Source organism: Symphalangus syndactylus, chromosome 2, assembly GCF_028878055.3.
Source record: "Symphalangus syndactylus isolate Jambi chromosome 2, NHGRI_mSymSyn1-v2.1_pri, whole genome shotgun sequence".
Classification (NCBI taxonomy): Eukaryota; Metazoa; Chordata; class Mammalia; order Primates; family Hylobatidae; genus Symphalangus; species Symphalangus syndactylus.
Window position 1 is genome coordinate 109,443,685 of NC_072424.2, and position 13,872 is coordinate 109,457,556.

At 41.2% G+C, this 13,872-nt stretch overlaps 1 protein-coding gene across 8 annotated transcripts in view; it reads right to left on the minus strand.

The window, feature by feature from the left end:
* MED23 (mediator complex subunit 23) overlaps positions 1-4,536 on the minus strand; it is a 42,538-nt gene extending 38,002 nt beyond the window's left edge. For 6 of the 8 annotated variants that reach the window (XM_055264238.2, XM_055264240.2, XM_055264232.2 and 3 more), the window contains exons 1-4: positions 4,237-4,480; positions 3,879-3,910; positions 3,633-3,720; positions 1,050-1,174 (exon numbers count right to left, since the gene is read on the minus strand). In XM_055264238.2, the coding sequence (XP_055120213.1) occupies positions 1,050-1,174; positions 3,633-3,720; positions 3,879-3,910; positions 4,237-4,275 (284 nt within the window). In that variant the 5' untranslated portion in view covers positions 4,276-4,480. Of the gene's footprint in view, positions 1-1,049; positions 1,175-3,632; positions 3,721-3,878; positions 3,911-4,236 lie in introns of all 8 variants that reach the window. The other 2 variants (XM_055264213.2, XM_055264212.2) reach the window with 2 other exon arrangements.
* Positions 4,537-13,872: the final 9,336 nt, after the last annotated feature.

A 13,872-nucleotide genomic window follows, 5' to 3' on the forward strand; every position in this document is an offset into this window, starting at 1 on the left:
CTCTTTCCTTTATAAGTTACCCAGTCTCGGGTATATCTTTGTTAGCAGCATGAGACAGACTAATACAGCCATAGTCTGCAGACTGTATTATATTTATCCTCACAAGTATCTTTCATAAAAGTGATTACTAAGCACACTTATAAACCTGTGTAGTATTTTACATTTTTTACTTGTATGAAAGATCAAAAACACAGTAAGAATGAAATAATATTCATTATGGTATATTTTACTAGAAAGAAGTCTATCTAAAGCTTTCGGTTAGATGTTTACCATCTATCTACCTTGTGGTACACTGGATTTTTCCAAGAGGGTGGCAACAAGATTTTTGATCCCACATTTTCTTCTGAAATGTGACACTGACATTTCTCCCAAGGAGAGGTAGGGGGAAAGTCTATGTTCTCACTCCTTAGATCTGGGCAGACCTAAGACTATGGCCAAAAGGATGCAGTATGACCTCCAAGACAAGGTGATACAATTTCTGCCTAGCCCTCTTTTGAACACTTGCTGTTAGGCTCCACCATGAGGTGAGAAAGTATAGGCCACAAGGCGAGGGCCTGTGGAGGTTCTGGCTAATAATCCCAGCTGAGGTTCCAGATGACAGCCAGGAACCAACCACCAGATATCTGAGTGGGGAAGCTTTTGCCATACTCCAGCCCTAGCTACATCGATCATAATCATTACGACCTTGAGGAAAAAGTGCCTCCTAAGCCCAGTCAACCACTAAAACCATGAATAATTTTAAAACCTGAGTATTACTGTTTTAAGCCATGAGTTGTTGAGGTTGTGCAGCAAAAGTAAAGTGTTACAAACTAATTAAAGTGATTAATCTCAGCCCCTGGGCAGAAACATCTGGTTTTGAGCCCACGAACATTATATAATTCAGACTATTACTCCCAGAAACTAAAACCTGAGGTATTATATAAAGGATTACTTGATGAACCTCACTTTCTTCTTCATTCTTTTATCTTTTTACAACAACAACCTCAACCAATTTCCAATCACGTATAGAAAAGAAAATTCTTCAGATTGCTCATACCCATTAAACATACCTGGGTGGAAGCAGACCAGTCTCAACTGCCATTGCTAAGCAGTCATAAAGAAAAGAAATTCTTTTAGGACTATGCTGACCATGAATAAACTTAACAATCCACTGGATACACTGTTCATGAGACTCCTGGAAAATTAGAGAATGATTTTACTTGGGGTTTTAAGTTACATTTTTATAACAAATAGCTAATACTACAACTGGAAGTATACCAATACCATGAATGAAATACTTCACTATGAGCATCTGCGGATGAAAATAATTTTTTAAAAAAGCAAAATTAAAAAATTCAGATTTAGTATTTGTCACATTAAGCTTAACATTTTGCAATTATATAGATAAAATGCTACCATTTTTATTACATGAGAACTTCAAAAGTAGTAATTAATTAGTTAACATATTAACGGTCAATAGAAAACTCTTAACACAGATCATTGTAAGGCACTGTAAACAGTGCCTTTTATGGCATATTTAATATTACTGTCACTGGGGGTAAAATTCATTATGGATCAGTTTGTATCAGCCTTAGGAGAATTAGGTGTGAATCTAATCCCTAAGATCCCAAACAAGAACCCATTATGAATCCAATGACATGTCACATTTCTAGACTTGCAAAACTTTAAATATGATGTCAAAATGTTGTGCCCATATCAAAGTTTGTCTTCTAGGATATCTCCAAAAAGAGCCTATAATGTTCTGCTTCTCTCCACGACCACTGTTCTCATACATACTTCTATTGTGGCACATATAACAATGATTTGGAAATACCTATTTTCTTCCTGGTCTCTCCATTAGAGGGCCACATCATAATTAATAAAGTGTTTAATTAATTTTTAAAAAAAATTTTGGAAAGATGTTCAACATCACTGAGAGAAATGCAAAATAAAATTATACTGAGATAAAATTTCTCATGTTTTTGACTGGCAAAGATCAAAAAGCTTAACACTCTATTGTGAGGTTATAAGAAAAAGATACTCTCGGCTGGGCGTGGCGGCTCACACCTGTAATCCCAGCACTTTGGGAGGCTGAGGTGGGCGGATCATGAGGTCGGGAGATCGAGACCATCCTGGCTAACACGGTGAAACCCCGTCTCTACTAAAAATACAAAAAATGAGCCGGGCATGGTAGCAGATGCCTGCAGTCCCAGCTACTCGGGAGGCTGAGGCAGGAGAATGGCTGAACCCGGGAGGCGGAGCTTGCAGTGGGCTGAGATCATGCCACTGCACTCTAGCCTGGGTGACAGAGTGAGACTCTGTCTCAAAAAAAAAAAAAAAAAAGAAAAAGAAAAAGATACTCTCAAACAATGCTGGTAGAAGTATAAACTAGTATAACCCTTATGGAAAATTTAATAATTTCTATAAAAATTACAAACCGATAAGGCTTTTGACTCAGCAATACTATTTCTAGGAATTTATCCTATTTTTCATGCATAATATTATTCATCACAGCATTGGTTAGATTAGAAAAAGTAAGAAGAAACTTAGAAGTCAGTAGAAGATTGGCTAAAAGGAGGAAGGTACAGCCATACAATGGAATATTATGCTGCTATTTTAAAAAAAAAGTAAGAAAGGAAGGAACAAGTAATGCTTGGACTGATAGGGAATTACCTTTAGATTATTATTAGGAGAAAAAAAGTGCTAATTAATGAATAGTGCACATGGTATATGATCATGCTATAAAAGTGTTTCTATTTGCATAAAATACTTCTAGAAGTGTTTCTATATGCATAAAATGCTTCTAGAAGAAGTGTTTCTATATGCATAAAATACTTCTAGAAGAAAACATAACCTGAGGATATTGGCTACAGACAGAAAAAAGAACAGGTAAGAGAAGAGAAAGAGACTAGTTATCGGATCCACCCTTTTATACCTGTGCATTTTGAACCATATGAATGTATTACCTATTAGAAAATAATTAAATGAAAGGTTAAAACATGACTGTATTGGCATTATATGATCCATGTCTGAGTGGCAAATCTTATCACCAGTGGCTGACACGCAAACAGTTCTCATCTCCCAACCTATAGTGCACCATGAGAAGGTAAGGCACTACTGGAATGTGAGCTCTTCGAGGATGCCACATTTTGTCTTTTTCACGGATACATTTTCTGGTAGCTGTTCTTTGTTACTTTTACAGTTTGTTTCCTCATTTTTACTATAATATTTTCCTATCCTTATTATAGAATCTTGGTATTCCTATTGTAGCATCTTTGTATCAATGCTGTGCCAATTCCTTTATTTAGCAAAAAAATAGAATTTGTATCCTTGACAAGTAAAGCTTAACATATCTGTTTTCAAGTGTGTCAAATAAATCCGAATAGGATGAAAATGATCTTAATTAATCTAACATAGGGGAGGTTTTTTTTTAAAACATCTCACACTGTGCAGTATCAACTTGACTTCTCTACATAGGTTTTCCACTGAAATATACAAATTAAAACAAATGGAAGCCAGAATAAAAAATGATGACAGTTTTATTTCTCCCTTCTCAGGAAGATCTTAAGAGCAACATCAAAGTAAATGTTAAAAGAAAAAAAAAGGGGGGGCCAAAAAGCATCAGCTGAATGTATTAAAAATGAAGTGCTCACCTGAGAAAGACCGCCCCAAAACTGTCTGAAGGCCCCCAAACAGCTAATTAGTTTTGTTTTCTCATCTTCAGGAGTATCCATAAACATGCTAAAAAAAATTAAAATTACATTATTTGTCACTCGTTTTAAAAAGGTAACTACACACAATCAGAATAGTGGATTTTATAACCTTCCAACACGAAACTAAGTAAAATCTGACAGACACAATCACATAAAAACACAAAAGTCTGCCACGCTTACACTCACCCAGGAAAAGCCTCTTCTATAACTTCCGTTTTCTGTAAAAAAATGTAAACAATGTTAATTTTAAAAAGGCACCTCCCTTAGCCAAGTATTACAATGTAACACAGGGCAAGTCACCTTAATCAGCTCTGAAACTATCAATACCTGTCTGGCCTGTTACTGTATCGATTTCAAAGGATACAATGAACTTGACAGCAGTTTGAGAATCACTAAACCTCCCCGCATACAACCTCGGTGTCAAAATAAGGGAATAAAAAGGGAGGCGTGAGAGGAGGTTGCCCATGCCAGTTTCCTTGGTCGGCTGCCCCCGCGTCTCCCTGTCCCCGAGCCGCAGTCCTGGATGGCCGGCAGCTGCACTCACCACCACCTCTTCGAAAATGCTCTGCAGTTGCGTCTCCATCTGTACTGTCACCCCCGCCTTTCCAGGGTGCCTGGCAAGGCCCGGATCAGACTCGAGCTCTGGGAATATAGGGGCAGAGGGGCAGAGACCTCCGGAGGAAACCGTAGCTCCCCGGCGTCGCTTCCCTCCCCCAGCGCTTTACCGGGAGCGTTTCCTCCGGAGCTCAGCCAACAGCAGGAACCTGTACGGAAGACGGGAAGGGCCCGGTACGGGCTGTTTGCAAACCCCGCGGAAACCAGCGGCGCCGCCAGATGGTTCCGTCTGTGGAGAAGGGCGGCCCACAAGCCGGACGAGAGCGCCCCCAAACGGAACCTTGAACCCAAGGACCCCTGAGGCAACGTCGACCGCAGGCCGCCACCTCCCGGCTGGAGAAGGAGTTGCTTCCTGTTCGGGGCTAACCCGTTTACAGACTGGGAAATGGAAAGCTTGGAACCCAGAAGCTGCAGCCTGCGGAAAATGCTGGAGCCGCAGTTGATGTCTGTGAGCAGCTGACCTTCTGGACCTCCATCAGCGGCCTGCAGCCAGGAGCTGAAGCCACAGAGACGGTGTCTTCTCAGCTATGATAACCTCAGTGCAAATGTAGTTGATTGACTTTTGAATGCCAAACCAATTTTGCTTCTATGGTATAAATGCTACTTGGTCATAATATATTATCCTTTTTAATATATTGCTGGATTCTATTTGCTATTATATTGTTGAGAGTATGTGTTTTTCTTCACATGCCACCATCATCACCAACCCCTAAAACATCTGTTATGTCTTTTAAATGATCAGCTTTCTTTACCTCATAAAGAAAATTATTGATGAGAGTCATAGACATCCAGAGGCCTTTCACTTCTTTGACGGCTGTGAAATGCCACAAACTGCTAAGCATGAACTACTCCTTTGCAGCTGCTAAGTGATGAGCTGATGACTCCCCATTCATGGTTTTGTTATACAAGTCTCTGACCTGGCATAAATTTAGTTTTCTAACAACTTTAATATGCACATGCAACCATGTTGTCCACACAATAGCTACTAAAAGCTGAAAAGAAAGAATTCAGATTTCCGGCTGGAGAAAAACTGGAAAAGTTAGGCTTAGTATATTGTTTGCTAGGGTTGCCATAACAAAATACCACAGACTGGGTGGCTTAAACAACAGAAATTTCTTTTCTTGTAGTTCTGGAGGCTAGAAGTCTGAGGCTGAGGTTGGTAGGGTTACTTTCTATAGAGGCCTCTGCCCTTGGCTTGTAGATGACCTTCTTCTCCTTGTGTCTTCACATGGTCTTCCCTTTGTACATGTCTGTGTCCTAATTTTCTCTTCCTAGAAGGACACCAGTCAGGTTAGGGCCCATGCATCTACTCTAAAGAGCTTTAGCTTAGTTGAAGGCGTAGACATTTTAAACCATCATATAGTATGATATGTGCAATACTAGTGATGCTAATAAAATACCAGGGAGAAAAGGAGAAAATACAAATTTTTCTGCAGAAAGGGATTTAGAAAGATACCTAGGTGAGTTTGCTTAGACTGCTGTGAACAGCATACTATAAACTGGGGGGTAATTTGAGTCTGAGCAAACTGAAAGCTGAGAATTCAGGCTTCTTGTTCCATCCTTGTCCTATCGTGATTTAGAGTGGGGGACTAAAGAGCCAACTGGAAACTCTGAGCAGCTGGGCAGGGCTTATCAACTTTGAGCATCATTATAGTGTGTTCTGGGGACATTGTTTCTTGGAGAATCCCCAAAGTTGGTATCATCAGGTCTTTCCCCTTAGGCTGGTCTGAGTCACCAAGGAAGATACATCTAATCTCTTACAAGTGGGTAAAATTCTGACTGGCTGCCAAGCTTCTTGCAGCCAAAAGGAACAAGAAGCCCGAGTTCTCAGCTTTCAGTTTGCTCAGACTCGCATCACCCCAGTTTATAGTATGCTATTCACAGCAGTCTGAGCAAACTCACGTAGACATCTTTCTAAATCCCTTTCTGTAGAAAAATTTGTATTTCTTTCTCTTTCCCCCTGGCACTTTATTAGCACTACTAATATTGCACAGATTATACTATATTATGGTTTAAAATGTCTACTTCTTCAACTAGACTAAAGCTTTTAGAGTAGATACAGAAATTAAACATGCCTGCATTTCCTAACACCTGGCGTAAAGTCTGGTACTTGGTGGTGCTCAGTCATTATTCGTTACTTTGGGTAGAATAAAAACATCTGAAGTGCCTTTATTTTATGGACAAGACTTCCTTTGAGGTAATAGATATTTCTGGAATGCTGGATGTAGAGAAAGATTTGGAACACCTAAAAAGTTATACCTAGTAAAGTTATTATAATTTGTAACAATTGGGTTCACTCGACATTTATGTATGTGGTAGCTTATACTTCTAATGTTATTTCTGAAACCATTACAAAATTTATTCAGCAAGTGTTCATTGAATGTCTTCTAGGTGTTGGCCACTGTGCTAGGCACTAGAACAAGACTGCAAGCCCAAACTGACCTAGTTCCTGCCACCACAGAGCTGACACGGCAGAGAGGAGTTTAAAGGTTTGGGGAAATAACTTGGTCCATGCCAGGTTTCAGAGACGTAAACAGTACGTGGCCTGTACTTTCTGCTTCACGGACGGGCACTGTGGGAGCACTGTGACACTGAGCTCTACCTCAGAGAGCCCAGGCAGCATGGTTGTTTTATAATGTCTCTTCTGGAGACATCTCTAGAATCTGAGTCATAAATGAGGCCCTCATGAGTACACTAAAAATGAGAAGAGCCTATGAAAACCTGGAAAATGTTTGGAAATCAAATGATTTCTGAGTTTCAAAATGAACAAGAGAGGGCTCCTAGAAATCTAACACTATTAGGGAAGATGTCTGTACTTGAGGCAAAGTAAGAGAAACAGTCTTCCATGAACCAGAGACAACCTTAGGAATGCTGATCGTTCAGTAGAAAACTGCTACACCACAGGAGTCATCACATCAGGTTCCTCATCTCCAAATTGATTATAGATGTTCACTGTGCTGATCAGTAATGAGATTCTTATTTAGTCAGAAAATCTCTTTTCACACACATGGGTACTGGCAAACAGTGGTATCGAACTGTGACCATTGATTCCATTTTGCCATAGTCATTGTTTGGAGGACTAGAGCTGGGCTCTCTGTTCCATGCCGAGGTGTTTGCTTTGTCTGCTGGTGTGTGCCATTGCCTCTCAGACCTGGTTTGGCACTGCTAACATCAGTCTCACCAAGACAGCCAGTTCTCAATTCAGCTTTGATGTTGGATCTCCACTTGCTGAGGACTAGCTTCTGTCCTTCCTACACCAACTGCCTACCTGGTTAGCTTTCTGATTGCTTTGTGTGCTTGTCAATCTCCTTGTAGGTTTGTCAATCTCCTTATTGGTTTTTCTGCTTTTTCCTCATGACTGGCTCTCCCTGAAGTTAGTCACCTGCCCATCTATCTCTGGCATCATGTTATTATGTGAAGTCTCCCTTCCTTTGTGGACTCCTTCTTCTTTTTGCTGTTGGACCTGAGCCTAGCATCTGCCTCACCTCTACCACCCTCCTCTGTGTGATTAGTTTCTCTGGGCTCTCCCAGTCTAGCTCGTACACCTATCACCCAAGATCTAGCACTGGAACCAGGAAGGGCAGGTTCCTGAGACAAAGAAGTTGATGTTGGCAGGCCCCTAGGGCTTTTCTGAGACAACAACAACCCATTTGTTGCCAGAATTCTGTGGACACTGGGACCTTCTGTAACATGAGGAATGTTTATGGTTTACATTGATTGGTGATGTAATGGTAGCTGCCTCTCAGAATGCAAGTGTTCTAGGCCATTAACTTACTTACAGATTACTCTGAACATTAAAATGTTCAGAGTAAAGTTTTCAGAACGAAGAAGGTACAGGTTGTTCTGAAGTTGAAGAAGAAAAGAAGAGAAGGTACAGATTGTTATGAAGTTAAAGAAGAAAAGAATAGGCAAGCTTTCAAGGTCCAGTTAACTTAGAAAGTGTAAGTTTAGATCTAAGTGACATAGGCAGTTTATTCCAAAGTCTAAGTTGCATGGAAGGTGTGGTTTTGGCTTGTGTCTATGGATCAGTGAACTGTTAGGAATAAGTTTCTTTCTTTCTTTCTTTCTTTTTTGAGATGGTGGTCTTACTCTGCTGCTCATGCTGGAATGCAGTGGTGCCATCATAGCTCACTACAGCCCCAAACTCCTGGGCTCAAGCAATCCTCCCCGCATTCTCCCACCTCAGCCTCCTGAGTAGCTAGGACTACAGGCATGCACCATAACTCCTGGATAATTTTTTATTTTTCATTTTTTGTAGAGGCAGGGTCTCACTATGTTGCCTTGGTGGGTCTCAAACTGGCATAAGTGATCCTCCTGCCTCAGCCTCCCAAAGTGCTGGGATTACAGGTGTGAGCCACTGCATCCAGCCAGGAATAAGTTTCTAGAACTAGAAAGACTCAAAAGAGGTTGGGGTTTAGAGTTCAGTTAGAGAAATTGTTATAGCCGAAAATATAGCTAGCGACTTGGCAATGCCAGCCATCTTCACTATACCTGCTTGTATTATATATAGGTAGATTCCTTGAGGTTTATTCATCTCAGGACCTGAAGGACTAGGATGTGTCCCTATTATCATATCCAAAATTTAGTGACTTAGAGATAATCTATTAATCTCTGATAATTCTTAAAAATGAAGAATTCAATGTCCAGAATCACTTAATTTGTAACAGAGACAGTCACTTACAAGCTAAGCCTTTATCAGAGGCCCCCTGACTTCCCCACCTAGGATTTTTTTGTGTGTTTTTCAGGGTTGAAAGGGGATGGGGATATATTTACTGTGTACCCACAATTTTTTTTAATTAAAAAAATAAGAAAAGGGATGAGGGATGAGGATGAAGGAAGAGAGAAGTGAAATTCTGACAGTGTAGAACATAAGGAATCACTTAGTAAAGATACAGAGTAAGAGTCAGTAGTACGTTGGTGATATGGTTAGGCTTTGTGTCCCCACCCAAATCTCATCTTGAATTGTAGTCTCCACATGTTGAGGGAGGGAAGTGATTGGATTCTGGGGGTGGTGTCCCCCATACTGTTCTCGTGATAGTGAATTTTCACGAGATCTGATGGTTTTATAAGTGTTTGACAGTACCTCCTATACACACATTCTCTTCTTTCTCCTGCCACCATGTGAAGAAGGTTCTCACTTCTCCTTTGCTTTTCACCATGATTGTAAGTTTCCTGAGGCCTCCCCAGCCATGTGGAACTGTGAGTCAATTAAAGCTCTTTTCTTTATAAATTATCTAGTCTCAGGTAGTTCTTTATAGCACTGCGAAAATGGACTAATATACTTGGTATACAAAACTGGTATAGAATCAAGTTACATTTTGGAGAATAGCATCTGAAAGGGAAGAAGCATACCAGGAAGAAGCATCTGAAAGGGCAATTGGAGTGTCAGAACCAGGTTAAGAGCAGGCTCCGTGGCGCAATGGATAGTGCATTGGACTTTAGCCTACATTGAAAGAACGAGGTTAAGCTCAACAACTAATGCTGATGCTTTCGCTGGTTAGGCCTATAGGTGGAATTCGTGAAGTTGGGGATATACCGCAGGTGGAATTCGTGAAGTTGGGGGTATACCGCACTAATTTTTAATTTTTCTAATTCTGAAGCCCAGGCTCACCTGATTGTGGCAGCGGGGAATGTCCAAAATATGTAGGACGGGGCAGGCTGGCAACTCAGGCTAATGCTGCTGTTTTGGGAATGAATTTTTCTCTGGTAAGCCTGTTTTTGCTCGTAAGGACTTCAACTGATTGGATGAGGCGTGCTCTCACATTATTGAAGACAATTTCCTTTTTTAAAGTCAATTAATTGTAGTTGTTACCATATCTACAAAATATCATCACAACATTACCCTAGATTAGCGTTTGATTAAATAACAGGATAATATGGCCTAGCCAAATTGACACACACAACTAATCATCATAGCAGGAAGGAAAAGTAGGATCCCCAGCAACTGGAGGTAAGGCAGAGTCAGTGCAGTGCCATGAGTGCAAGTAGGCAATCAGAACCCAGAAACCCATAAAAATGGAAGGCACATAACAAATGATTAGATAAAAGCCATAGATCCTAGGAATCCCCTAAATTTGAGACAAATTATTACATAGGTTTGGTCTTTGTTTTTTAAAAATCAGAATGATTCAACAGCAAAATACTCTGAAGAAGCAACCTGGTGGTATTTCATTTCTGAGATATCACTAAAAGAATCATGTGTAAGTGACCAAGTCCCTTTGGTGGTCCTCTGACCTTATCTGTAAAATCCAAAAGTCTGATTAGAATAATTACAGGATGTTTGCAGAAAAGAATTTGAATGTAAAGTGCTTAGACTGCTCTGGGCTGCATATCAAATAACTAAGAGGGATATTTATTTGTTTGTTTGTTTATTTATTTATTTTGAGACGAAGTCTCACTTTGTTGCCCAGGCTGGAATGCAGGGGCATGATCTTGGATCACCACAACCTCTGCCTCCCAGGTGCAAGCGATTCTCAAGCTTCAGCCTCCCAAGTACCTGGGATTAGAGGCAGCTGCCACCATGCCCAGCTAATTTTTGTATTTTTAGTAGAGATGGGGGTTTCACCATGTTGGCCAGGCTGGTCTCGAACTCCTGACCCCAGGTGATCCACCTGTCTCAGCCTTCTAAATTCTGGGGTTATAGTTGTGAGCCACCATGCCTGGCTAATTTTTGTATTTTTGGTAGACGTGGGGTTTCACCATGTTGACTAGGCTGGTCTCGAACTCCTGACCCCGGTGATCTGCCCGTCTCAGCCTTCCAAGCCTTCCAAAGTGCTGGGATTACAGGTGTGAGCCACCGAGCCCGGCCAGGATATTTTAAAAATACTGCTGCCTTAGCCAAAACTACAGAAGATCATTAAACTGAAGTGGAGCCTGGGCTTCAAAAAAAAAAACTTCTCTGAGTACTTCTAAGTTCATCCAGTGTGGAGAGTCAGGTGCCCAAATTATTCAAATACGTTTTTTTATTCTGATTTTTAAGCACATAATACTCCATGTGGTTCCTGGAAAGAAATCTGGAAGAACCTGGATTTGGTTGTCTTTATGGCATATTCTAGTTCTAAAATGAATTCCTTCTGTATCAACAACTAATGCTGATGCTTTTGCTGGTTAGGGATATAGGTGGAATTGGTGAAGTGGGGGGTATACTGGACCAAGGGAGTGATGGAAAAGACGACCACAAACCCATAACGCCAGAAAAGGAAACGTGGCTCTCATGCTGCAGATTTATGTTTTATTTATTTTTATTTTTTCACTTTTTTATATTTTCGAGACAGGATCTCAGTCTTGTTGCCCAGGCTGGAGTGCAGTGGCGTGATCTCGACCTCCCGGCCTCAAGTGATCGTCCCACCTCAGCCTCCCAAGTAGCTGGGACTACAGGCATGTGCCACCACGCCTGGCCAATTTTTTATATTTAAATAGAGACGGGGTTTTGCCTTGTTGCTCAGGCTGGTCTCCAACTCCTGGACTCAAGCAGTCCTCCAGCCTCAGACACCCAACATGTTGGTATTACAGGTGTGAGCTACCACAACTGGCTATTTTTTTTTTTTTTTTTTTTTTTTTTGAGACGGAGTCTCGCTCCGTCGCCCAGGCTGGAGTGCAGTGGCGCGATCTCGGCTCACTGCAAGCTCCGCCTCCCGGGTTCACGCCATTCTCCTGCCTCAGCCTCTCCGAGTAGCTGGGACTACAGGCGCTCGCCACCACGCCCGGCTAATTTTTTTGTATTTTTAGTAGACACGGGGTTTCACCGTGGTCTCGATCTCCTGACCTCGTGATCCGCCCCCTCGGCCTCCCAAAGTGCTGGGATTACAAGCGTGAGCCACCGCGCCCGGCCCACGACTGGCTATTTTTTATTTTTTGTTACAGGGCCTTGCTCTGTCTCTCAGGCTGGAGTGCAGTGGCGTGATCATGTGGCGGGCCAGGTCTCACAAACAGGCAGGCCTCCATAACAACTGTTTCAGCACTGACTGAATGGTTAGGTTAAATATTAAAGGCTGAGAGAGCCAGTGCCCTTACACAAAGGCCAGAACGAGTAGCAAAGGCCCACCAAGACTCTTGCCCAGGCCTTCCTGGGCCTTGAAGCGTGACAAGATAATGAAGGAATACTCAGACTCCTTGTGACAAGACAGTCTTTGGGAGATTCCCAGCAGCTGCCCGGTGAGGTTTTCCTGGAGACTTTCCCGAGGGCTATCCCATGCGCAAAACCATACGTCCCTCTCCTTACCCGGGGATAACAGAGATCTGGGTGGACGCGCTCAAAGGGTAAAACCAGATTTATGCCGGGAGCCTAGTATTTTCCTATCTGGGCTTGTTAAGCCATTTGCCTGGTACTGCCAGGGAAGCAATAGGGCTCGCTTATACACCCGCTTTGCATTTGGTTAAGATCAGGTTTTGAGTGGGTTTTGAGTCTGTTCTGCCCGAGTGTACCCCCGCTCTTTTCTTTGTCTGAAATCTGTCTCTGCTTGTTTGTGTATCTGTCATGGCTCACTGCAGCCTCAAACTCTGGCCTCAAGGGATCCTCACACCTCAACCTCTCCAGTAGCTGGGACTATTGGCATGTGCCACCATGCCTGGCTAATTTTTGTTGTTGTTGTTGTAGAGACAGAATCTCCATATGTTGCCCTGGCTGGTCTCAAATTCCTGGACTCAAGCAATCCTCTTCCCCATGATTTTCAGAAATAGTGTCTAAATCCTATGATTTAGACATGTTTAGTTAGAGTAGTGATGCAGCCATTGTATTTATATTAGAATATATTCTTTTCATAATTTTTTTCTCACTGCTTTTAGGGTTGGAAGAGTTTAGTTAGTTAGAGCAGTGTTTTCCAAAGGGTGTACTGCAGTCTACAGGATTTTGATAATCTTTTCATCAGAGGAGTATTCAAGCTGTATTTAACCAAGGGGGTTGTCATAGAACTCATGTTCCATGGAACCACACTTTGAGAATCACTGCCTTAGGGTCACCGAAACTAGAAGAGCTTAGCATCCACTATTTGCTAAAATTCTCTTTGACCAACACTATTATTAATTTAGCTTCTTTCATCACAAAACTGTAACTCCTTTTTAGCATGGAGTACACATGCTAGGATGCACCAGTCTAGATAAAGAAGAAAATAGTGAATTTAAATTGATTAGTGAAAATTGCTTAGATTTGGGGAGTTAGAAGTCTTGGGTATCAGTTCTAGTTCTGGCACCTAGTAAATAACTTTGAGCAATAAGTCATATATAATAACTTAATTTAAATAATCATAGCCTTAATTTGCTCACCTAAAAACAAGAATAAAATGTTTATAAGGGATATTGTTAAGTTTGACTTGAGCTAATGTGTATAAAAACTTGACAAATTGTGAACACTGTAAAAACCAAGACATAATTATCACAGAACTAAGTACTTTATATTGGTTCAGTAGAGTTTCAGAATTTCTACTGTAGTCAAAGCACGTGTTTTGCTATGTTGATTTTCAGCTGCTATGAAGTTTATAGAAAAGCAGAAAGTCTGAAATTTCTGTGACAAGGCTTTTTGTTTGGGGTTATTTTTAAAGAAAACAGAAGATAGGATTGTATTAAAATT